The 25,633-nt window shown below is 47.9% G+C and overlaps 1 protein-coding gene across 1 annotated transcript in view; it reads left to right on the top strand.

Moving 5' to 3' along the window:
* LOC134949159 (galectin-4-like) overlaps window positions 1-25,633 on the top strand; it is a 56,187-nt gene that overhangs the window by 5,718 nt on the left and 24,836 nt on the right. The window contains exons 2-4 of the mRNA XM_063937577.1: window positions 17,874-17,962; window positions 18,520-18,715; window positions 20,291-20,410. Of these exons, the coding sequence (XP_063793647.1) occupies window positions 17,874-17,962; window positions 18,520-18,715; window positions 20,291-20,410 (405 nt within the window). The remainder of the gene's footprint in view (window positions 1-17,873; window positions 17,963-18,519; window positions 18,716-20,290; window positions 20,411-25,633) is intronic.

The raw sequence follows: 25,633 nt of genomic DNA, 5'->3' as shown, positions 1-25,633 counted from the left end.
ATCGTTTTTAGTGGCTGCAATTACATTAATAAGGAGAATAGAAGAAAGCAATGTATCTTAGAAATAACCACAGTAATATATAGAAAAACTTTTTTTTTTCAAACAATTGCAGATTTAAGTTAACTGCAATATGTGAATTTGATAGGGTTCATTTGGCGCAATACTACATCACATGACACTTACTCTGCTAAACATTTAACCTACATTTTTTAGCCTGTATACATAAAAGGAAAACCCCACAGGCTCAGGACCTTCCCAGGGTGGAATCAGAATGTGTTAACGGCAGACGGGATGCAGGTTGTCAGTATACCGGTAGCGGCATCTGTCTGTCAGAATCCCGGCTTGGAGGCAGCTCGCCACTCTTCAAGCCTGGTGGTCTGCTTCGCTCACCACAGGTTATCATAGTTGCCGACATTCTGGCTGCCTCCTCCTGGAGGAGGTAGCCAGAATGTCGGCACAGCAGGGAACATGGGGCAGCACAGGGGGGCATGATGGGGAGGAGCAGGGGGCATGGCCATGAGATTGCATCATTGTGGCCCCTCCTCCGCTACACTATGCCGAGATTACCGACATAGTAGGGCAGGGGGCACGGTCACAATGACGCAAATCGCGCTGCAAGGGATCTACACTTTGTCACGCCCGTTTTTCCAGTTGCATGCACCGATAGAAAAGTCGGCCCATTTGCTTGCATCTGCACCTCAGGCTGAAAGTAGCCTGCTAGCCCCTGATAATGAGTTGTTAGTAAAACCAAAAAAGTTAGCAATTGGGCAAAACCATGTGCACTGCAGGTGGGGCAGATATAACATTTGCAGAGAGATTTAGGTGGGTTATATTGTTTCTGTGCAGGGTAAATACTGGCTGCTTTATTATTACGCTGCAATTTAGATTTCAGTTTGAACACACCTGTGACAGGACGGCACCGTACGAAAGCACTCGCCGCTTTCGCGTCCCGTTGACTGCGCACAGAATGGAAGGTCAAGCCGCACGAGGCCTGACCACATAGGGGATTCCCGCTTACCGTCAGTAACCGCCTGTTACTGACTCCACCCACTGCGCTGTGGGCGGGTTCTCGCTGCCACCACCAAACTCCTAACCTGCCGTGGCGTTTGGAACCACGGTTCTGCTCTGTATGTGCCGACGCACTGCCTTACCACCCCTGTGTGGTGCTGACGAATCCCCACTAGCCACTTGCTAGGCCTCTACCGGTAGCTGGCGGAAGGCGGAGCTTGGAGACGTCAGGTGCTTCCCTGGACAGCCGGAGAACGGGGCTAGGTTTGGCCTAACCCTGTTGGTCACAAGATGAAGCAGTCTTCTTGAGGCAAAGATGTTTATTGCTCAAATAACCTTTAAAAAGGCTCCTCCCTATTGCTAGGGGCAACAGCATACAATCAGATGTTTTCAGCAGAAGAAGATGGAATAATACACTCCTATGGGCCAACTGCCCTTCTTTTATCCCTCTCCAAGACCCCTTACCGCAGGGGGTAAGCCCGCCCTGTGGTGCACAACCAATCAATGTTTACCCATGAGCTGTGCATGCTCTGGTCTCATGCACAGCTTTACATTGTTCCCTATGGACAGTGGGGAGTGGTCGGTCTCCTTTGACTCTCCCAGCTTGGGGAATCAGGATACTTCCACGGTGCCGTTCAGTCTGACTGGGGGGAGGTTTTCCCTCCTAAATCTGACTTCCAGAAACCTGCCCGGGACCCCTCTCACTGCCTGCAGCCTGGATTTGGGCTCCAGAGCTGGGCAGCCTGGCTCCCCGGTCCAGGTTTCTTGGCACTACGGGTGATCTCCATGGAGCTCCAAGAAACCACTCAGCCTGTTTCCTAGCTGAGCTGCTTCTCTTTCTCCCTGTACCCCTTGGAAATGTGAGGCTGGATGGGAAAGCATTCCGTTTTTGGGTAAAAGGTCTGGGAGAATCCATCAGCCTGCACAGCTATGGATTCCCCCCTCCTGGGACACACAACCAAGTAAGTGCAATTTACCTTTAAATACATCACATTTAAATCACACTGTACATGTTAGACATTTAAATACACTCTGAGCCTGCACAGGCTCCACATACCTAGGCACTGCAGTGCCTTACAACACACTGTCTGGTTTGTGGAATACTGTGTACTAGCCCTGCAGCCTGGCTGCTAGGGCTCTCTGCGTGCTGGAGGTATGGGGCTGGCTTCCCCCACCCTCCAGCCTGTCTGCCTGCCACTGGGGTCCAGGGAGCTGGCTCTCCCTGTCCCCCCAGTGTGGCACTACTTTTGTGGCCCCGCCGCACGCAGCGGCGCACCCCCCTGTACTGAAGCCCGGCGGCCCGGGACACTTGTCCCGGCCGCCGTGACTCTGGCTCTGTTGCAGCGCTGAGGCGCCGGGAGCGTAGCTCCCGGACCCCAGCGCTCATCAGCCTGCTCGCCAACCTAATTTCCCCCACACCGCTAGGGAGCCGGCTAGCCCGGTCCCCCATGAGCGGCGCTGACTTGTGGCCTCGCTGCAGTGTCCGGCGGGGAGCCGGGCTGCGGCGCACCCCCCTCGCCGGCTAGCAGCCCGGGACGTCCGTCCCGGCTGCTGCGGCTGGCCACCCGTGCTTGGCTGAGGCGCCGGGAGCAGAGCTCCCGGCCCCCAGCGGCGGCTCTCACAGAGAACACTGCAGCGGGAGCCAAGCTCCCAGCCGCAGCGCTCACCCTTCTCCCCGGCGCGCACACTCCAGTGCGCCCGAGGCTGCATCGACCGCTGCCAGGAGCGGAGCTAACGGACTCCGGCGGTCGGCGGCTGCCCTCTCCCCCGGCGTGCACACTCTGCTGAGCGCGCCGGGGGGCTGTCCTCCCTGTCGTGGTCTCCGGAGAGGTCCGGGACCACGGCACAACCAAAAATACATTTTAAACCTTTAATACAACATGGCGCCTAGCGCCCCATACATTTTTAAATCTGGCGCCAAGCGCCCATTGTCTCTCGGAATGGCGCCGGGCACTAGGGGTTAACCCCTTCAGTGCCGCAGGCGGCCATTCTCCTCGTGGCTGGGGTCCCTCCGGCCACAACACCCCACCCAAATCTAACTCTCTCTGCACATGTTGCATCTGCCCCACCTGCACTGCACATGGTTTTACCCAATTGCTGACTTTTTTGGTTTGCTAACAACTGTGAATAACCTCCAATATCTGATCTCTTTAAAGATCTTGAGCACCATTGTCTATCTATCTGATGCGCTGCATATCCTACGTCACCAGACACACACAGATCACTGTATTTCAAAGCGGGAGAAGAGGGGATTGCAGTTATTGAGTATTTGTCTCTATGGCTCTGGTCGCCACGGCGTCCGTAGCCCATGGATGCTGACAGTGGCCCATGACAATACTATCGTAAACATATTTAAGAATAGAAACTGAGTGAAGCAGATGAGTCCTGCAGAGCCCCATGGGAAATGTAGTGATGCACTTGGTGGATGTAGTAGCCTGATTAATAATAAACAGGGCATTTATCACTCCACCCCTCACATTGGGGGTCATTCCGACCCGTTCGCACGCAGCGGTTCTTCGCTGCGGTGAGAACGTGTCTGAACTGCGCACGCGCGTCGTTGCCCGGCGACGGACATCGCCGGGCAATGGCGTGCACAGCGAAAGAAGAAGACACAGTGCGATCGCAAGAAGATTGACAACTGAGAGGCGTTCCGGGGCGGATACTCACCATTGGATGCCGTTTTCTAGGAGTGGTCGACCGAACGCAGGCGTGTCCAGCCAAACAGAGGGCGGATGTCTGACGTCAAAGCCGGATCCGTTACACAGGGTAAGTAGATCCAGCCTTACTCTTCAACCGCACAAAACTTTTTTAGCTTGGCAGGGCTGCACAAGCGATCGCAGCCCTGCTAAGCTAAAATACACTCCCCCATAGGCGGGGATTAGTTGATCTCACCAGCAGCAAAAAGTTGCTGTCTGCGATCAACTCGGAATCACCCCCATTGTGTCTTGCATTTTCACTATGAAATGCATTAGAAACAGAAAAGGGGAACTATCTCTTTACTTTTTAAAAGCTGAAAGAAAAAGGGGAAATGTAGTTTCACGTTTCTGCTTCTGTCACCTGCTGCACCTACCCCACTAGCTGGGAGGTGACAGCTACACAGCGACCCTATGTTTAGGTGCCTCATGTTTCTTCTCCAATATAGCACTGTTATTTAGGGGGATATTTATCACAGCATGGAGAGAAATAAAAATGAGAAAAGTAAAGCACTAGCTAATCAGCTTCACCCTCTCATTTTACAGGCTGTGGTTTAAAAATGACAGGCGCTGATTGGTTAGTGATTCAGGGGTCTATGTACTAAGTCTTTGAGAGAGTTAAAGTGGATAGAGATAAAGTATCAACCAACCAGCATCTGTCATTTTTCAAACACATCCTGTAACATAACAGTTAGGAGCTAATTGGCTGGTCTTTATCTCCATCTATTTTATTTCCATCCAATGCTTAGTAAATAGACCCCTTTTCTGCAGCAGGTTACATTGGTTTCCACAGGAAAAACATCGGGATGTAGAGTGAATCTTGATCCAGGGGCACCAACAGGCTAAAGCTGTAGCTGTCCCAGGATGAAATGGTGCCTCTTCTATAACCCCGCCTCCAGTCACTGAGAGCTCAGTTTGGAGTTGGTGCCTGCAGCAGCAGGTCACCTAACAGGAGGGCTGCACTGGACAGCCCTGAAATAGCTTTTCTGAAAAAAGATTTCTTAATCTCTGGCTGGGCTGTCAGCGCTGTGTGTCAAAGTGACATTCAGCGCTGCAGCTCCATCACCTCCCAAGCAGTGTTGCATACTCCCGTGGCCTGGTTCCCAGGTACTTGTGGCAGAGAAGTCACGGCTTAGGCACAGACTCGCAGACCGCTCTCCTGGTTCGTGTGGCTGCTATGGGGAGGAGTTAAGAGGGTCCCCCAGGCGGGACCCACCATTAAATCACATTCCATCTGTGACCTAGGGAGACGGGTCGTGGCGCTGGTGTGGACACTGTCACTGGGCAGGGACCACACTGGACCACCAGGGCAATAGAGCACAGGTCGGGTGTGCTAACACCCCATTTAATAAGGCTTACTAATACCTAAGGGAGACGGCGCTTGACCTGTAGCCCCTCCCCCGGTCCAGGGTGCCATCTCCACGCAGATTTCCTGCCCTGGAGCTGCCTCACTCTCTCCCTCACTCCCTGACTGAGACGCTGGGCGCCATCTTCTGAGCATAGCTGCTGCTAGTCTCCGGGATTGCAGGGCAACGTCTCCCTTGTAAAGCCGCCTGTACACAGCGCTGAGACTTTACAAACACTTGAGTATCCTACATGTCTTGTCACAGACAGCGTTAGTTGAGAAAGAGTGTACCTATTACAGAATACATTGTACGAGTATTCTGATATATCCTCCGGTCACTGACCGCACTGTGATAAATATATGTATATATATATATATATATATATATATACATACATACATACATACATACATACACTAGTCCAGTGCAGCTTTATTGTGATAATAATTTCTGCATTGCCTGTGACTGTGTGTGCCTGTATCTGCTGTGTGGTTTCAGTCTCAGTGGGGTAAATTTACTAAGATGTGAGTTCTATTTAAGATGGGATGTTGCCCATAGCAACCAATCAGATTCTACTTCTCATTTATCTAGCACCTTCTAGAAGATAATACCTGGAATCTGATTGGTTGTTATGGGCAACATCCCATTTTAAATAGAACTCCCATCTTAGTATATTTACCCCAGTGTTTCCTAGATATAACTGTCACTATGGGCCTAATTCAGACCTGATCGCTAGGCTGCATTTTCGTACAGCCTGCGATCAGGTCTAAACTGCGCATGCGTATGCACAGCAATGCGCAGGTGCATCGCACGGGTACAAAGCGGATCGCCGCTCAGCAGTGGGTTTGTGCGAAGAATCCATTCGCACGGGCGTTCGCAAAGAGATTGAAAGGAAGAAGCCATTTGTGGATGGCAACTGACAATTTTCTGGGAGTGGTTGGAAAAATGCAGGCGTGTCCATGCGTTTGCAGGGAGGGTTCTTGGCGTCAATTCCGGTCCCGGACAGGCTGAAGTGTTCACAGCTGCTGAGTAAGTCCTGGGCTACTCAGAGACAGCACAAAATCTGTTTGTACATCTCTGCTACAGATGCGTTCGCAAACTTGCAAAGTGAAAATATACTCCCCTATGGGCGGCGACTATGCGAACGCTGGACTGCAAAAAAACCTAGTGAGTGAACAGGTCTGACTTATCCCCTATATTCTGTACCCTGGGCTAGGTGCGTTTGGGTCTTATAATATAGTAATACACAGTATTTATCACATGCGTATATTCGGGTGTACTACGATATACCGGCGCTCGGGATTCCGGTGCCCAGCATACCGGCGCCGGGATCTCGAATGCTGGAATGCCGGCAGCAGGGCGTGCACCAAAAGAGCCCCTTGCGGGCTCGCTGTGCACGCCACGCTCTTTATTCTCCCTCCAGGGGTGTCATGGACACCCCAAGAGGGAGAATAGCTGTCAGTATCCCGGCGGTCAGGATCCAGGAGCCGGTATGCAGAGCAATTATTTCAATCTCTGGTTAGCCAGAAATCTACCCCAGGTCACTCCCGTGTCCCTGGGTCCTCTAAGCGATCTGCTTCCTCCTCACAATCCACAAACCTCTCTGATGTCTCATCTGAAGAGGAGAGGGAGCATACGGTCCTATCAGACACTGAATCCTGTGTTACTGATGAGGATTCTCCCTTGCAAATTTATGTCCCTGCCTTAGTGGTTGCTCTTAAGCATAGTCTACAAATCACTGATGATAAGGATTCCACTATTGTGGCAAAGAAAACTGATAAGTTTAAACAGAAGGTGGTTAAAACTATATGACCCAGGGAAGAAATTCCCTCTGCCTGAACGAGCCTTGGCTCGCTATCCTCTCCCTGCAGAGTTGTATAACAAATGGATGACACCTCCGCCGGTGGATTCTCACGTTACCCGCCTTGAGGTGTCATCCACTCTACCTGTCACCACTGTCAACTCACTGAAGGAACCGACAGATAAGTGTGTGTAGGGATTCCTAAAATCTATATACTCCCTTACAGGGGCTATTCATAGACCAACTATAGCTGCCTCGTGGGCTGCAAAAGGTATTGAGGCGTGGGATCAGTGTCAGACTGGTATTTGTTTGTGTATCCAGAGTCTGGAAATGTCTGAGTAAGTACTTGGAGGTGTATAAGTAAGCTGGCAAATACCATCCCCTGGCCGGGAATCGAACCCGGGTCTTGGCAAGAAAATGCTGGATCGTGACCACTAGACCACCAAGGGTTTCGGTGTTGGTGAGTGGATGATGTATGAGGAGAGTGAAGAGTGTGATAGACAGGCTAATACTGGGGTGATACAGTAATGATGTACAACACTCTCCTTACTTGTAACTGCAGTCCAGTATGGTGGAGTGGCTGACCTTAGCAGTGTGGTAACCATCTTTCGGACTGGATGGTCTTCTGTAGAGCTGGATCAGGAAGCACTCTTGACATGACTTCGACTGGATGCAAACTGAACACTGAACAGGAAGGTAGTTTATGAATAACCGGAGTGGATCCAGGAACTGGAACAGGCTGGAATCTCAGGTGCTGGATGGCACCAGCAGTCAGGAGCTTGAAGAGATTACTTGTGCAGCCAAAGGAAAGGCCTGCACAAGTGTGGAGCTGGATTACGATTCTGTGCAGCACTTAGGGAAGAAACTGCACCTGCAGGGAAACAGAATGCAAGGAAGCCAAGTGACCTTCACTCAGCTAGAGCTAAGCTAGACAATGAACTAGCAAAGACTGAGAGCCAGTAACCAGAACATATACCCCTTGGCTAGTTGGGATAGGCTGAGCAGAATCAGATGATGCAGAGAGATCAGACTGGCTATCGATTGGCTGAACCACGGTCAGGTGATTGGGACTTGTCACAGCATTACTCTAGGTCATGCTTTGATGTGGCTTGTGGCCTAGCAGGCCGGGCAATACTGAAGCCTGTATGTCTTGTAAGTGACAGCGGACACGGGTACCTTGTGATGGAGCGACTCTGCATGCGGCAGGAGGGATTAGTGACCCATCGGCATGGCAAACTGGACCGGGTTGTGACATTCAGGCATTAGAGGAAGAGCTGCCCGTGGATATTTCTGAAAATGCCAGACAATACCTGTCTCACATTACCCCCACCGCCTATTACATTCAGGAGGCGTCCTCTGAGGCGGGAGTATTGGCAGCCAAGGCATCGGCCACATCTGTTCTGGCTCGCCGCATACTGTGGTTGAGGTCGTGGAAAGTGGACCTAGACTCCAAAAAGACCTTGGAGGTACTCCCCTTCACTGGGTACATTTTGGGAAGGCCTAAATAAAATTGTGTCTGAATTAGCAGCCGCTAAGATGGCTTTTCTCCCAACTACTAATCCTTCTGCACAGAAGGCAAAAGCTACCACTTTTCGTTCCTTTCGACCTTAGGGGAAAGCAAAAGGTCAGGCATTCCCGAGACAATCTCATGCTCCCAAATCCACCAAGCCCAAGACGAAAGAATCCTTGGCAGCCCATCAGCCTGCTTCAAAACATGACAATCGAGATAGGAAATGTGAGTGCGCTATCAGCGGCAGCCTGTATAGAGGTGGTCAGACCTCCGTAAGTATATACAAAAGAAAAGGAATACTGGCGCCGGCAGTTATTCCGAAAATTAAAAGGACGTTTCACAATGAAAAATATATCAAATATAACAATTTATTACAAATTTATAAAGAAGAAGGATAATTGCCACAAATCATGTAAAACATAAAAGCCTGTTGGAAATATTGACCTCCAATAATCTCCTCAATTAAATACTATATTGCAATACTGGCTAGGGCTCATATACAGAAAGTTATTGATCCTTCTATAGCACTGGTATTACCCGATCTATAAGGTGCAGTCCCATAGGTATTCCAATGGCTTGGAGATCCAATTTTGTAGTGGGAAAAAATCCGGGTCCAAAAGTATGCTTGATTCCAGGAAAATCGGTGGTGACAAGTGAGTCCAATTTAAGCCAGAAAAGATGATGAGGAGACGGTAGGTAAGTGGTCCATACAAGCAGGCTCAACGCGTTTCACTGCTAAAATCACTGCCAGCTTCCTCAGGAGCAGTGGCAGTGATTCAAGAGACGTCCCCTTCACCAGTTTTGCACCACAGCTCTCCCTTTGAATCCATTAAAGGCGCAAGCTCTACAAACGGTGGTGAGTACAGGAGGTAGTGCCGGTACCTACTCGACCCTGTTTCTGTTCCCAAAACCCAATGAGGCCTTCCGGCCTATGCTTACCTCAAATCTCTGATCAAGTTTGTGAGAGTGTCCTGGTTTCGTATGGAAACGCTGAGCTCAATTGTGCTGGCTACGGAACCCGGAGAATACATGGTATCCCTGGATATACAGGATGCATATCTGCATATTCCTATTGCCATGTCGCATCAGCAGTTCCTGCTGTTTGCTATTGGCATCCTTCATTACCAATTCCAGGCTCTGCCATTTTGACTGGTTCTGGATCCTCAGATCTTCACCAAGGTCATGGCCATGATGACAGCCCATCTCCGCCACCAGGAAGTCAGAGTCCTGTCGTACTTGGACGACCTGCTGATTCTGACAACTTCCCACGAAGTCCTCATCAGTCATTTGCAACTGATGGTGACCTTCTTGCAAGCCCATGGGTGGCTAATCAATTGGAAGAAGTCCTCGCTGGTCCCAGCTCAGAGCATGGTGCACCTAGGAGCACTTTGGGACACGCACATTCAAAGTTTCTGTCTCCAAAGTCCTGAAGCTCGAGGACAGGATAAGATGCTTCCTTCATCGCCCCAGAGTGTCAATACATTCGACAATGCAAGTACACCTGATGGTGTTGACCTTCGACATGGTAGAGTATGCTTAATTTCATTCCCGCCCGCTACAATGGTTAATCCTTTCCAAGAGGGATGGCCTACCTCATCGGATCAGATCTCAAATGATCTCTTTGACTCCGGAGGTTCGTCAGTCGCTGACCTGGTGGCTTCAGGACCAGCAACTGAGCAGAAGCCATCCTTTCTGGATCCCCAACTGGGTCCTGCGGACAACGAATACCAGTCTGAGGGGATGGGGAACGGTGTTGGAGCAACACTCTTTTCAAGGTCGTTGGACCAAGGAGGAATCACTACTCCCAATAAATATTTCTGGAGCTGAGGGCAGTGTTCAATGCACTATCTCTTGCCCTACCTCTGGTACAGAACAGGCCTGTTCAAGTACGGTCAGCCAACGCTACCACGGTGGCATACATAAACCATTAAGGCAGCACTTGAAGCCGCATGTCAATGATGGAAGTGTCAAAAACCCTTTGTTGGGCGGAACGTCATCTGCCAGCCATATCGGCAGTGTTCATTCCGGGCGTCCTGAACTGGGAAGCGGACTTCCTCAGTTGCCAGGACGTGCACGCCAGAGAGTGGAGTCTTCATCCAGAAGTCTTTCAACTCCTAGTGGACAGATGGGGGTCTACCGGACGTAGACCTCATGGCGTCTTGCCACAATCACAAGGTTCTGGTCTTGGGATCTCGGACCAGGGATCCTCAAGCAGTGTTCGTGGATACACTGGCAGTTCCATGGAACTTTCGGCTGCCCTACGTGTTCCCTCCAGTGTCACTCCTTTCCAGGGTCCTACAGAAGTTCAAACCAGAAGGAGGAATACTACTTCTAGTTGCTCCAGCATGGCCCAGACGGCATTGCTTCTCAGACCTGCAGGGTCTGTCGACAGGCCATCTCCGTCTACTTCCTCAGTGAGCAGACCTCCTTGTGCAGGGCCCTTGTCTCTACCCAGACCTGGATAGACTGGCCTTGATGGCGTGGCTCTTGAAGCATCACTCCTGAGGGCCACAGGTTTTTCCGAGGCGGTCATTCAAACTGTGTTGATGGCCCGCAAACCGGCCTCTGCCCGGATTTATTACAGGGTTTGGATTTCTTACTTCACTTGGTGTGCTGATAAGAATTAGGATGCCTATAGTTTCAGAACTTCCAGTATTCTAGCAAAGAGGCCTAGACATAGGCTTTTGTCTGGCCTTCCAAAAGGTTCTCATATCTGCCTTTTCGGTATGGTTTCAGGGTGTCGTGCGGATTCAGCCACCCTATGTTCCTCCTGTTGCTCCATGGGACCTGTCTGTTGTACTGCATGCCCTGCAAAAGTCTCCATTTGAACCTCATGAATTGGTGGACCTTAAATGGCTGATGGCCAAGGTCCTGTTCTTGCTGGCTATTGCCTCTGCAAGACAGGGGCCGGACTTAGGCGCTTTGTCCTGACGTCCACCCTTTCTGATATTTCACCGTAACCGGGCAGTTCTACGAACAAGACCAGGTTATTTGCCTAGGTGGTGTCATCTTTTCACCTTAACCAAGAGATTGGGGTTCCGGCCTTTATATCTTCGGATTTGTCTCAGAAAGAACGTTCTTTGGATGTGGTAAGGGCTCTCCGTATCTAGAGATGAAGCCACGCTAGACACTTCTACGTGGTCTGTTGGACCTTCTTGGGCGGCCCGCCGAGGTGCGTCCACAGATCAATTGTGCAAGGCGGCTACATGGTCCTCAGTGAACACATTTCTTAGGTTTTATGCCTTTGATACCTTCGCCTCACAGGATGCTTCCTTTGGATGCTGGATACTCACATCCGCTAAGGTGCGTCAACTCACTTTTGGAACTGCTTTAGGAAGTCCCTGATGTTTTCCCTGTGGAAACTAATGTAATCTGCTACAGAAAACGAGATTTATGATAGACTTACCATTGTTAACTCTCTTTCTGCAAGGTACATTGGGTTTCACAGGGCGCCCACCCTGACACACCTAACTTCTTTGGGTTGTATGGCATAAGCCACTGGTACCTTCTCCTGTCGTAAGAATGTGGTTCTATGGTATCTACCTTTTCTCTTACCTGCTCCTTCATTGGACTGGTTAACAAAACTGAACTCTCAGTTCCTGGAGGCGCGGTTATATAAGATGGCCCAATGCATCCTGGGACAGCTAAAGCTTTAGCCTGTTGGTGCCTCTGGATCAAGATCCACTCTATACCGCAATGTTTTTCCTGTGGAACCCAATGTACCTCGCAGAAAGAGAGTTAACAATGGTAAGTCTACAATAACTCTCCTTTTTTCTCTTCACTTCATCTCTCCATGCCTTGATAAATACCCCCCATAGTGTTTAGAGTGGGGGGAGGGGTGACTGCATATAAGATGTTGGTTATATCACTGCACAGTGGGGCTAATTCAAATCCCAAATGATTTGCATCCTGATGCGCAAAGTACCCATGTTGGGTACTTTGCGCATGCAGTCAGGACCCGTTCTGCATATGCGCGAATGGGTCCTGCGACACAGGACACAATACAGATTCAGACTTTCAGTAATTGACAGCCTGATGCTATTTAAGGAAAGGGGCGGCGATGGCATGTCACCACGATTTAGGGGATGGGAAGAGGCCAAGATCTCAGATGGATGGAGATTTCCTGGCCTTTTACAAGGATCTGCGACAAGTGGCTTGCATGATTCCATGGGTAATGCAGCTGGCCCGATTGTGGTGCAATGATCCAATGCTGTGTCCTAGGGCGCAGCTTGGATCACTACTGCAGCAGGAAGCGTCTGCTTCTAAGAGACCCCTTCTTGTGCATTTACAGTACATAAAGAGCTATCACAGCAGCAGCAGCATTATCTACTCCAACCACATCTAGCCTCAATGTCATCCACTATAACAGCTGGATGGGCTGCTATATCTATAGGTGTACCTGCGTCAGTTTGACTCAAGATATTTGCCTTTGCCCCATTTGTACAAGTAGGTGGTTAAAGATCCATATAATAATTTTTGTCATATTGGGGCAGATGTATTAAGCCTGGAGAAGTGATAAAGCAGTGATAAGTGGAAAAGCCTTCCATCAGAGGTTGTAGAGGCTAAGACAGTAGAGCATTTTAAACATGCATGGGATAGACATAAGGATATCCTTACAAAGAAATAAGGATCAAATAAGGTTTGAGATAAAAAAACATGGTAAAAAAAAAAGGGGCAGACTAGATGGGCCAAGTGGTTCTTATCTGCCGTCAAATTCTATGTTTCTATGTTAAGTGCAAGGTGATAACGCACCAGCCAATCAGCTCCAATATGTAAATTGACACCGGCGCTGATTGGCTGGTCCGTTAACACTTTGTACGTATCACTGCTTTAGCACTTCTTTATGCCTTCTCCAGGCTTAATACATATGCCCCATTGTCCTGTTTTGTGTGTTCCTTGATGTTCTGCCACTGTCAGTGGGAAAGTATGATTGTAATTCTATTCCAATATAGCACCACCGCTATTAGGCAGAGACTCTAATACCCCTTTCAGATCGCCAATGCCGGATTCCACCCGGGAATTGGAAACGGGTCCTTGGCGGGTGGGTTCCGGCATTGGAGACTCTGCTACCCCTTTCGCTGGCTTCCAGACCTGGCAATATGCTGGGTCGGTGGCCATAGCGGCGGAGGGTGGAGCCCGCAGCGGAGGCGGCGCTAGGAGTTACGCTCATCTCCGCCTCTCTCTATCTAGTAAACAGGTCACGGGTCGCATCGACCCAGGAATCTGTTTACACAGCCACTGACCTGGTAGTCAACCCGGGAATAACCCTTCTTATAACCCGGGTTGAATTACCAGGTCAGGCGACCCGAGAATTCTGACATGGCGCTTTCACACCGCACACTGACCCATATCAATCCGGCAATATGCAGGGTCGATACCGGGTTATTTGTGCGATGTGAAAGGGGTATAAGGGGCAGTGCCGGACTGGGACATGAAGGGCCCACCGGGTGGATGCCCATGTTTAGGGGTGTGTCCACTCTCCAGAGGGCGTGTGTCCAGCCTCCACAGAGGCTTGGCTAACCATTAGGGAGTGCATGGTCTGGGTCCTTAATATATTTATATAGTAAATACTGCTAGTGCATGATAATGTACCAGATTAATAACAGCAATGCACTGTCGAAAATACAAAATAGTTCTGTGTAGTATAAGGTAACACTTGTAATGTATAATTCAAGTGCACAGTCTGGACCTTGATCCCTGGAGGGGAAGGTGGAAGCCCCCAGGCTGTGGGGCCCACCGGTGGTTTCCCCTGTACCGCTGTGGTCCAGTCCAACACTGAAAAGGGGTATATTTACTAAAGTGTAGGTTTATAGAGATATTGCCTATAGCAACCAATCAGATTCTACGGATCATTTATCTAGTACCTTCTAGAACAGTGATTTTCAACCTTTTTTTACTCACGGCACACCGAACACTATTTTAAAATTGCCAAGGCACACCATCCGTTCCCCACAGAAAAAAAAACAAAAAAATACACACATACATTGGCCTACACAGAAAAAATAATCACATTTCTCCCCACATAAATCATGTTGCTCACACATAAATCAATCAATCAATCACATTTCTCCCCACATAAATCCTATTGCTCCCCACATGAATTATTCACATTTTTCCCTCCATAATCCATACATCCTATTGCTCCCCACAGGAGAAATAACAAAACAAATATTAGCCCCTACCGGTCAGCTGTCCTCCTCCCTGTCCCTCAGTGGCGGGGGGTTGTTCATAGTGGAGTGCTGCAAATACTGAGCAGCCGGCGTCGGGCAGTTGTGGATGTGGGTGGGAAGGAAAGCTGTGTATGCAGGCGTGAATTGGAAGATGTGTATGCAGGCGGGTGGGCTGGCTGGGTGGTGAGAAGCGGCGGCCGTGACCTATGATATCACACCGCCGTATCATCAAGGCACAGGTCACAGCCGGAGCATGAATGATCCTCTAAGAAGAGCCCGGGCCAACAGTCCACTCTGAAGGTACAGGAAGCTGCTCTGGCTCCGTGGCACACCTTGCAACTGGTCGCGGCACACTAGTGTGCCACGGCACACTGGTTGAAAAAGCCTGTTCTAGAAGATAGTAGCTGGAATCTGATTGGCTGCTATGGGCAACACTCCATTTCTATAAACCCACACTTTAGTAACCTTACCACTAACAGAAAGTAGGGCAACAACGTAAGAAAGAGAAAATAAAATAGCTTGATACAAGGGGTTTTCTGTATTTTGTTGAAACTAGAAGATATGAATTAAATGTAAAAGCATACTTGCCTACTCTCCCGGAAGCTGGCGGAGGCTCCCGTTTGGGTTAGCCCCCCGCACCCCAGGAAGAGTAGTCAGGTCTGCCGCATCCCGCATCCTGGTCGCACCCTAGTGATGCGGGCAGGATGAAGAGATACACTCCCGTATTTGCGAATCCGTGGGGTGGGGACAAAATGACGCAAATCGCGTCATTTTAGCCCCGCCCGCGGACCCGCGAATCGCAACATTTTTCCCAGTGTGGGGACAGGGCTCAGTGATGTCACAGCCCAGTGTCGCCCCCCGAAGTCTCCTGCAGCGTCTCCTCTCCGGGCTTCTCCCGGAGAGGAGATTTTTAAAGTAGGCAAGCATGTGCTGGGAAAATGAGTAAAAACTCTTGATACCTGCATATTGGGCCAGACCTGATCGCTCGTTATGGTTTTTTCTGCAGTGCTGCAAGCAGATAGTCGCCGCCCATAGGGGAGTGTATTTACGCTTTGCAAGTGTGCGATCGGTACAAAAAAACTTTGTGCAGTTTCTGAGTTCCCAGGACTTAATCAGCCGCTGCGATCACTTCAGCCTGTCCGGGGCCGAAATTGACGTCAGACACCCGCCCTGCAAACGCATGGACACGCCTGCCTTTTTTCAAACACTCCCAGAAAATGGTCAGTTGACACCCACAAACATCTTCTCCCTGTCAATCTCCTTGTGATCCGCTGTGCGAATGGATTCTTCGTAAAACCCATGGCACAGCAACGATCCGCTTTGTACCTGTGTGATGCACGTGCGCATTGCGGTGCATACGCATGTGCGTTTCGGACCTGATCGCAGCGCTGCAAAAACCGCTAGCGAGCGATCAGGTCTGAATTACCCCCATTGTTGGCCCAACATAGGTGTCGGCAAAGTAACTCTTAACGGAAATACCATTAGGAAATTCCTGCTAAAACTTATCTGACGGTGGAGTATTCTTATGTGGGAAACAATTCCTTGTGGATACTGGCAACTTCTGTAGAGGTTAGCGGAAATGCAAGTGTTAAAGATTGCACAATAAAACTTGGCTGAAAGAGCTACTCCGCAAATTTACACAATGACTTCAAGTTCATACTTCTTAGAATTAACCCAGTAATTCCACAACAGTCTAGTGAATGCAGATAAACACTGTAAATGTGAATCAGATACAAGACAGTTTTGAATTTCCCAATAGACACATGAGGCACGTGCCTAGTGGTGACACTTGCTAGGGGGTTGCACAGCAGATGAGGCCAGGTGATTTTTTCTTTCTTTTCATTATTACTTATTTTTTTATTTTGTAACTGGTGAGGGAGGAGGGGACAATGGTCAGTAAATTGTGGTGCTGGATGAGGGGTGAGGTTGGTGCTGCATTGGCAATTGGGAGGCCCCAACCTGGTGGGAACAGTGATATGATGGGGGATGACCAATAATGTTGTGCCTAGGGGTGGCCTGACCCCTAAATTCGCCCCTGATGCAAGAAGGAGCATTGAATGCTTGAGTGTTCAAGGGAAATTAGAGTATTTGTTTAAAAGCAAGTGAGAAATAGCAGATGTTCCCGGCAATCGGAACTGAGCATGGATTCTCCGGGGGAAAGTCATCTTATGGAGCTCACACTTGGCATGTAAATACCCACAGAATTACCATGTTATTGTACAGCCTTCATTAGCAGTCTGCCGCGGTGAGCACAGGGCACATTGGTGCCATTGTTGCCCTGCATTAGTATATTTACTAACTGTATAGAAATACTGTGATCTATAAGAAGTTGGGTGGATAGATGTCAGAGGTCACAGGGTCACCACACTCTTTCCACATCAGTGTGACCGCAGCCTCTGGTCACTATTCAGTATTTCTAGGCACCGTGGGGGTCATTCCGAGTTGATCGCTCGCTAGCAGTTTTTAGCAGCCGTGCAAACGCATAGTCGCCACCCACGGGGGAGTGTATTTTCGCTTTGCAGGAGTGCGAACACCTGTGCAGCAGAGCGCCTGCAAACACATTTTGTGCAAAACAAGACCAGCCCTGTAGTTACTTATCCTGTGCGATGATTGCTGCGACGAGTGACACGGTAATGACGTCAAATACCCGCCCAGCAAACGCCCCGCCACGCCTGCGTTTTTCCAAACACTCCCAGAAAACGGTCAGTTGACACCCATAAACGCTCTCTTTCTGTCAATCTCCTTGCGTTCGGCTGTGCGATTGGAATCGTCGCTAGAACCAGTGCAAAACCACAATGGACTTTGTATCCGTACGACGCGCATGCGCATTGCGGTGCATGGGCAGATTAGCCATTTTTTTCACTGATCGCTACGCAGCGAACAATGGCAGCTAGCGGTCAACTCGGAATGACCCCCCCATATTCCTTCCACTGTTTCCCAGTCTGGCCTCCTGACTGCCTCCATAACCTATCACACCTTCCGACTCTGCCACCTTGTCCTCACTAACATAATCACAGGAAAGGACAGGTTACTGCTTTAACAGTACAATCCTCTCATTGGCTACACATTGGTCTTTCCCACACCCACTGTAAACCTTGCATCCAATTGAATTTCTTCCCCAAGTATAAAGCCTCCATATACTGCAAAACTTGCCTGACCGGGGGTAGTGTGGTTTATTGTTGGAGGTGAGTAGATGGGTGCCGAGTGGGTGGCTTAGTTTTGGGCAGGTGGAATGATAGTAGAGTCAGTGGAAGGGGATGTGGTTTGTTCAAGACTTTAAAACGGGATGGAAACAAAACTACTGTATAAGATGCTACAGCGATTACTTGTGTCATATCTCTGCAGGCTGTCCCCTTCCAGAGTGCTATTCTTGGGGGAATTACTGAAGGAAAAAGGGTAACTATCCAAGGACAAGCCCACAGCCATGCCAAGAGGTGAGTTACACAGGTGCCCAAAGGGAGGGTAATTAAATGACCTCTCAGCCCATACTACAGCATGTGTAGGTAACCAGTTGTTAATATGATAAACGTATCTTAAGGCCCGTTAGTCACTGGTATCAAATGACATTCTTTTGCTGACATGTATTTAGCGGTATTAAACTCATGTTGAAGGGTATGAAAATGAAACGCATTGATTCCTATGACTCCATACCCACTAGCTTTTACGCTTGCAGTCAGGAGCGTTTTTGGTGCAGCAGCTGTTTTGCACACTGCCTGTTCCATTTTCTTACATCCAGTGAATGGAATGGAGCTTCTATTTGCACAACCCGATTACCGCTGCCTGCTATGCAACGTCACTGGCATTTATATGTCAACTAGTTATTCCAAAAAAAGAAGACAGGTGAAATTTACTGCGTAACACAAAGTCATAATCCCGGTAACAAAGGAATAGCGAATGACATTGCTGACAATACAGGGAGCATATTTGTATCTTCCTTATTGCTGTGATACCTGTGATGAGTTGTCTACTGTGAACCTGTCTCTTTTTCTAGGTTTGCAATAAACTTCGTCTGCTACAACAATGACATCGCGTTTCACTTTAACCCTCGATTTGATGAGGGAAATGTTGTTGTGTGTAACACTATGCAGTGCAAGAGCTGGGGATCGGAGGAGCGGAAGAGCCACATGCCTTTCCAGAGGAACACTTACTTTGATATAGCCATTACTGTGCATGGGCATGCCTTTCAGGTTGGTATCTCTGGGGCAAAGATCACTTAGGCAATCAGTGGAAGATCAGTGCAAGTGCGACAGGCTACCCCTGCAATCTGTCACATACTCACAGCTACACACTGACAGATAGCATAAGAAACAACATATGATTAAACATGTAACATTTGCTGTACCTCCAACATTTACACAATAGGGACAAAATAAAGCCTCCAATCCATGCCCACCATGCCCCATTTCACACAAAACATCATAATAAATACCTTATGTACAGTAGGATATACCTGGACACCCCTGCCTCCATATGCAGACCCCTGCTCCATATACAGACCCCTGCCTCCATATACAGACCCCTGCCTCAGTCTGAAGGGATAAGTACAGCAGGGGTAGATACCCTGAAACACTTTGAATTATTTTAGCAAGTAGTGCAAATGTATCCATAATGGTAAATGGACATTGCAGTACCCTGTCATCAACTGAACACATTTGCAGTGTTCACAGTATTTTTTCTAAGCTTCCCATTATGTAGATCCCTGGGAACTGACAGTTACCAAGACAGGTGTGAGAACAGCTGTGACTGTAGGAATAACAGCCACGGGTCATAGTTATCGACTTTCAGGAGGGGGCAGCCAGGTCGGTACAACAGGGGGCGTGGCCTCATCATGGGTGGGTGGTACAGTGACATGAATACATGACGGGATGCAGTTAAATTGCTGGCATTTGGGATCACCGCGGTCAGAATGCCGACGCCGGAATCCCGACTGCTGACCATACCTCCAGCCGGAATCACAGGGGCTATTCCCACTCGTGGGTGTCCACGACACCCATAGAGTGGGAAAAGAACCACCGAGTCCGCAGCGTGGTGAGCGCACCGAGCCCGCGATGGGGCTCTCTGTGCTCGCCCCGCAGCCGGCATACTGACTGCCAAATGTCAGTACATTTAATGACAATGCCAGGATGCTGTTGTCTCTATACTGACGGCGTCATCCAACAGTCAGTATTTCATGGTGATCCCTATATGACACGTCGTCCTGGCCCTTCCTCCGCTATTCAATGAGCAGGTTACCGCCATTGTATAGAGCGGGGCTATGATTATGCAATTCATCGCAAATCGCATCATCGGCCTCCCTGGACCGCCCACTTTCAAGGACGGCTGATGGGGGTGACTTTCGGGAGCCTCCCGGCTGATCCAGGAGAGTAGGCGGGAATGCCATGGGTCAGTCTTATGTTGAGTAGTTCTTTAAATGAAAAATAAATCCACGCAGAGAGCTGATTTCAGTCAGGATCACCATATACACTGCTTAGGCTAGAACTGAACAGCTGCCTTTGTACTTTTTAAATGCATGTAATCCCAAAAACCATTTCTGTTAAGAAGACGCCCTATTTATAATTAGTGATTACATTTGCCTTAGATTTTTATACGTTGAATAAATCACACCATGATGGGTTAATTCTCTATATAATTAAAGATATCAAAATATAAAAGGATGATGAATTGCAGCTTATATCTCCATAATTGGACACAATTCATATGATAGAATTTTCCAGGCCACTGGAGAGGAAGAGCAATTGTGTAATCTTTCGTCTTCTGTTTAGGTCATGGTGAATGGGCAACACCTCCTAGAATACCGCCACCGTGTCTCCTATCAAACCATCCAGGCCCTTCAAGTTAGTGGTGATGTCAGTCTCAACTGTGTCACCTTCTATCCATCCCAGGTAAGTACTTAATGCTATACGCTGTCCACATATTCACTGTGCACAATGGGGGTAATTTCGAGTTGATCGCTCGCTAGCAGTTTTTAGCAGTCGTGCAAACGCTTAGTTTAGCAGAAGTGCGAACGAAAGGATCGCAGAGCGGGTACAAAAAAAAAATGTGCAGTTTCAGAGTAGCTCCAGACCTACTCCTAGTTTGCGATCACTTCAGACTGTTCAGTTCCGGATTTGACGCCCCAAACAGTTGAAACCCAGAAACGCCCACTTCATGTCAATCACTCTGCGGCCAGCAGTGCGACTGAAAAGCTTTGCTAGACCTTGTGTAAAACTGCATTGGCCATTGTGAAAGTTCCTCACGCGTGCGCATTGCGCCGCATACGCATGCGCAGAAGCACCGTTTTTTTGCTTCATCGCTGCGCAGCAAACATTTTCAGCTAGCGATCAACTTGGAATGACCCCCAACATGTTCAGAAAGTCAGCAATGAAATTCTAGGTTATAGTCCTGGGCTCCTGGCAGAAATGGCTAAGGATGCAGGAGGGCACAGAACAGGGAAGAGATTAATGGGGCTTATATTACTGATGTGATATAGTTTAGCAGAATGCGGTCACAGCATACACCACCAATGTGGTTGGGAAGCTTCTAACTGGATGTCACTGGCTGACGTACACCACATTTCACTACATGGCTTCAGAAGAGGAAGTAGTTATAACTGTGCTATTGAGCAGGTGGAATCTTCCGCTGAGCTGCTTTACTGTATTCCTTCACTCCATAGCCTATTATTGTGTACAGCTGTGGCTCGTGCAGCAGTAGAATGGGTGAATTGTTTTATTACACAATGTATATATTCTTCATAGAGATTGTCATTAAATGTACTGACAGTTGGCAACCCAGGACAGAAGACAATAAACAGAGTTATTGCATGTCTCTTTATTTTGTTTTAGACAGGAGGATGGTAAATGAAAGAGAAGGTAACGGGCTCTGGGCCTGATTCAGATTTGGAAGTAAAAAAAAAAAAAAGCAAGTAACTATGCACCTGTGTGATACCATGCTGCACTACAGATGGGGCAGATGTAACAGGTGCAGAGAGAGTTAGATTCGGTGTGGTTCATCAAATCGGCACCATCTAGGTCGACAGTGTTTGAGTCGACCACTGAAGGTCGACAGTCACTAGGTCGACAGGGATTTAAGGTTGACATGGTTCTTAGGTCGACATGTTCTGTGTCGACAGTTCACAAGGTCGACATGAGTTTTTTACGTTTTTTTGTGCCGTTCACTCCTTACAGTGACTGGGAAGCCGAATTAGTGCACCGTGTCCCCTCACATGGCTCGCTTCGCTTGCCATGCTTCGGGCAAGGTTACTATTCCCAATCGTAGTCCACATGGATCGTTACGTATGAAAAAGTGAAAAAAATGAAGAAAAAAAGTGAAAAACTCATGTCGACCTTGTGAGCGGTCGACATAGAACACGTCGACCTTCCATCACTGTCGACCTAGTGCCTGTCGACCTATAGTGGTCGACCAAAACATTGTCGACCTAGCAGTGTCGACTTTCAGACTGGATCCCGTTTGATTTGGTTGGGGTGCATCCAAACTGAAATCTAAATTGCAGTTTAAAAATAAAGCTGTGTGACATTTGTGGGCTACATGCAAAAGCAGCCATTATTTACCCTGCACAGAAAAATAGAAATGTACAGTATTTGTTTGATTTGCATTGCACCATAGGGCCTAATTCAGACCTGATCTTAGCAGCAAATGGGCAAAACCAAGTCCACTGCAGGGGCGGCAGATATAACATAACATTTTGACAACCACAATTGGCCACCATAATAAACACTCGCAAACATCCACCAATATTTATCTCACTCTTCTGCTTTTATTAGCTGGGGACATATCACCAAATCCAGGCCCCAACCACCTGTACCTCTCACACTCAGCTATCTCAAAACAACATAGAAATCCATCTAACCTCATAAATAACACGTGTCTCCCATCCCCCTCCAAGGCACTAAAATGTGCCTTATTGAATGCACGCTCTGTTTGTAACAAATTAGCATCCATCTATGACCTCTTCATATCTCACAACTTTGATCTGCTGGCTATAACAAAAGCATGGCTCACACAATCAGACACGGCCTCCCCTGCAGCACTGTCACATGGTGGTTTCCACTTCACACACACATCCAGGCCTAATAATAGTAAAGGTGGTGGGGTTGGAATCTTACTGTCCAAATTTTTCACATACGCTGTTCTACCTCAGGTTCCATCTCTCGCATTCACATTATTTGAAGTTCACTCTATCAGGATTTTCACCCCCTTCTCTCTGCGTGTTGCAGCTATCTATTGTCCTCCTGGGCAACCTAAACAACAATTTCTAGAAGATTTCTCTGCCTGGCTCCCACACTTCTTATCCTCTGACATCTCCACCATCATTATGGGCAATTTCAATACAGCTCTTGACAGTCCACAGTCTGTTCATGGCTCCAAACTCCTCTCTCTAACCTCCTCTCTTGGCCTTACCCAATCGTCCGACTCCTCTACTCACTCTTGTGTTCACCAGGCTCTGCTCAGTTTTCAAATTCATTAACACTCCTTTCCCTCTCTCTGATCACAACCTGATCACCTTCACAAGTTCTTCTATTACTCTAAATTTTATGACACCAAAACCAAGCAAGCCTCCTCTAACCTGCAGAAACACTAACAATATACATTTTCAACAACTTTCCACTTCTCTGTAACATCTCCTCTCACCAATCTCTACACTTACCACAACTGACACTGCTTTATCCCACCTGCACCAGACCCTAGAGAGTGCCCTTGACGAAGTGGCTCCAGCTACCCATCACACTCCACGTAGGCTTTGATGCCAACCATGGCACTCTAAATCAACAAGACACCTACAAAATCTGTCACGTAAAGTAGAACATCAGTGGCATAAATCTCAGAATCCAAGTGACTTTCTCACATATAAGACCACCTACCACTCCTATCGTCAGGCCCTGGACACTGCCATACAAACATATTTCCAATCTCTCATCTCTTATCATGCCACCAACCCCAAGCGACTTTTTAATACATTTAATCACTTCTTTACCCTCCCTCACCTCCCCCACTAGCTACTATCCGTGCACAAGGACTTGCTTCCTACTTCAAGGATAAGATTGATAAAATCCGAGATGAAATGGTATGCTCTAACTCAGCCAGTGACCTGCTCAACTGCCTACCTGAACCCTCTGGCACTTTCTCTTCATTTGATCCCACAAGTGAAGATGAAGTATCAACACTCTTTTCATCCTCCCACTCCACTACCTCTCCTCTTGATTCTATACCCTCACAAGTCAGTAAAACTTTGTCTCCTGTGCTTAACCCAACCTTAACTAAAATGTGTAATCCCTCTCTCTGTACTGGTATCTTTCCTTCTCTGTTTAAACATGTAGTTATTACTCCCATTCTAAAAAAACACAACTCTGACCCAAACACACTCACTAACTACCGTCCCATTTCTCAGCTACCATGTCCCTCCAAGCTACTTGAGAGACTTGCCTACACTCGCCTTACACACTTTCTTAACACCCAGAACTTATTGGACCCACTTCAATCAGGCTTTCGTGCCCAACACTCCACAGAGACGGCACTGACCAAAGTAGTGAATGATCTAGTCACTGCTAGATCGAAAATGACATTACACACTTCTTATTCTTCTAGATCTCTCTGCTGCTTTTGACACTGTTGGCCACTCTCTTCTCATACAAACACTACAATCCCTAGGTCTTCAGGACACAGCCCTTACTTGGTTCTCATCCTACCTATCTAATCACTCTTTCAGTGTTCACTTCTCTATGATTCTACCTCTTCTTCTCTAATTCTATCAGTTGGAGTACCGCAAGGCTTAGTCTTGGGTCCTCTACCGTTCTCAATCTATACCTCATCACTTGGTAAACTAAACAGCTCCTTCGGATTTCAGTATCATTTGTACGCTGATGATACTCAAATCTACCTATCCTCCCCATATTTATCACCATCTGTATTGGCTCGTGTCACTGGATGCCTGTCTGCCATTTCATCTTGGATGTCATCTCGCCACCTCAAACTCAACATTTCCAAAACAGAATTAATTATTTTCCCATCAGCCAAGAGTAGTTACCAACCTGATATATCCATAAGTGTTGACAATGAGACTATCCACCCTACCCCACAAGGTCGCTACCTAGGTTTCACCCTTGACTCTGAAATGTCCTTTGTTCCACACATTCAATCTGACTCTAAATCATGTTACGTGCACCTAAAAAACATATCTAAAATATGCCCTTATCTTACACAAGACACTGCAAAAACTCTAATCCATGCACTCATCATCTCCCGCATTGATTATTGTAATAGTCTCCTTACTGGTCTTCCCAAACATAGGCTCTCACCACTTCAATCCATTTTAAATGCAGCTGCGAGGCTAATCTTCCTCGTTAGACGTTCTTCGTCTGCTGATCCGCTTTGTCAGTCCCTCCATTGGTTACCGGTATTCTACCGTGTCAAATATAAAATACATTTACTTACATACAAGGCTATTAACCAAACTGCACCATCATACATCTCCTCACTCATCTCAAAATATCTCCCTACCAGACCTCTCTGCTCTAAACAAGATCTGCGTCTCTCATCCACATTTATTACCTGTTCCCACTCAAAATTACAGTACTTTACCCGGGCTTCACCCACTCTGTGGAATGCCCTCCCATGCACAATAAGACTCTCCTGTAGTCTCCAAACCTTTAAACGTTCCCTGAAAACTCACCTCTTCAGACAAGCCTACCAAGTTCCAGACCCACCCACATAACTTCAATGCATCCCTAACCAGTTACATTCTTTCTGTACAGTCCCCATAACTTCACATATTTTTGTCATCCAACATTGCTGGGTGATCATATCATACAACCCATTAAGAACCTAACTATCTGGTGGACCATTATGTAACAGGTAGCATCTATCCTTGTGTATCAATGCCTATTTCCCTATAGATTGTAAGCTTGCGAGCAGGGCCCTCCTACCTCTATGTCTGTCTGTCTTTGCCCACTTTTGTTCTATACACTGCGCTATATAAGAAACTGCTAATAATAATAATAATAATAATAACAACAACATGCAGAGAGAGTTAAATTTGGGTGGGATGTGTTCAATCTGAAATCTAAATTGCAGTGTAAAAATAAAGCATCCAGTATCTACCCTGCACAGAA

This window comes from Pseudophryne corroboree, chromosome 8 (assembly GCF_028390025.1).
Source record: "Pseudophryne corroboree isolate aPseCor3 chromosome 8, aPseCor3.hap2, whole genome shotgun sequence".
NCBI lineage: Eukaryota > Metazoa > Chordata > Amphibia > Anura > Myobatrachidae > Pseudophryne > Pseudophryne corroboree.
The sequence above is the reverse complement of the archived record's forward strand: the minus strand, read 5'-3'. Positions and strand labels throughout refer to the sequence as shown.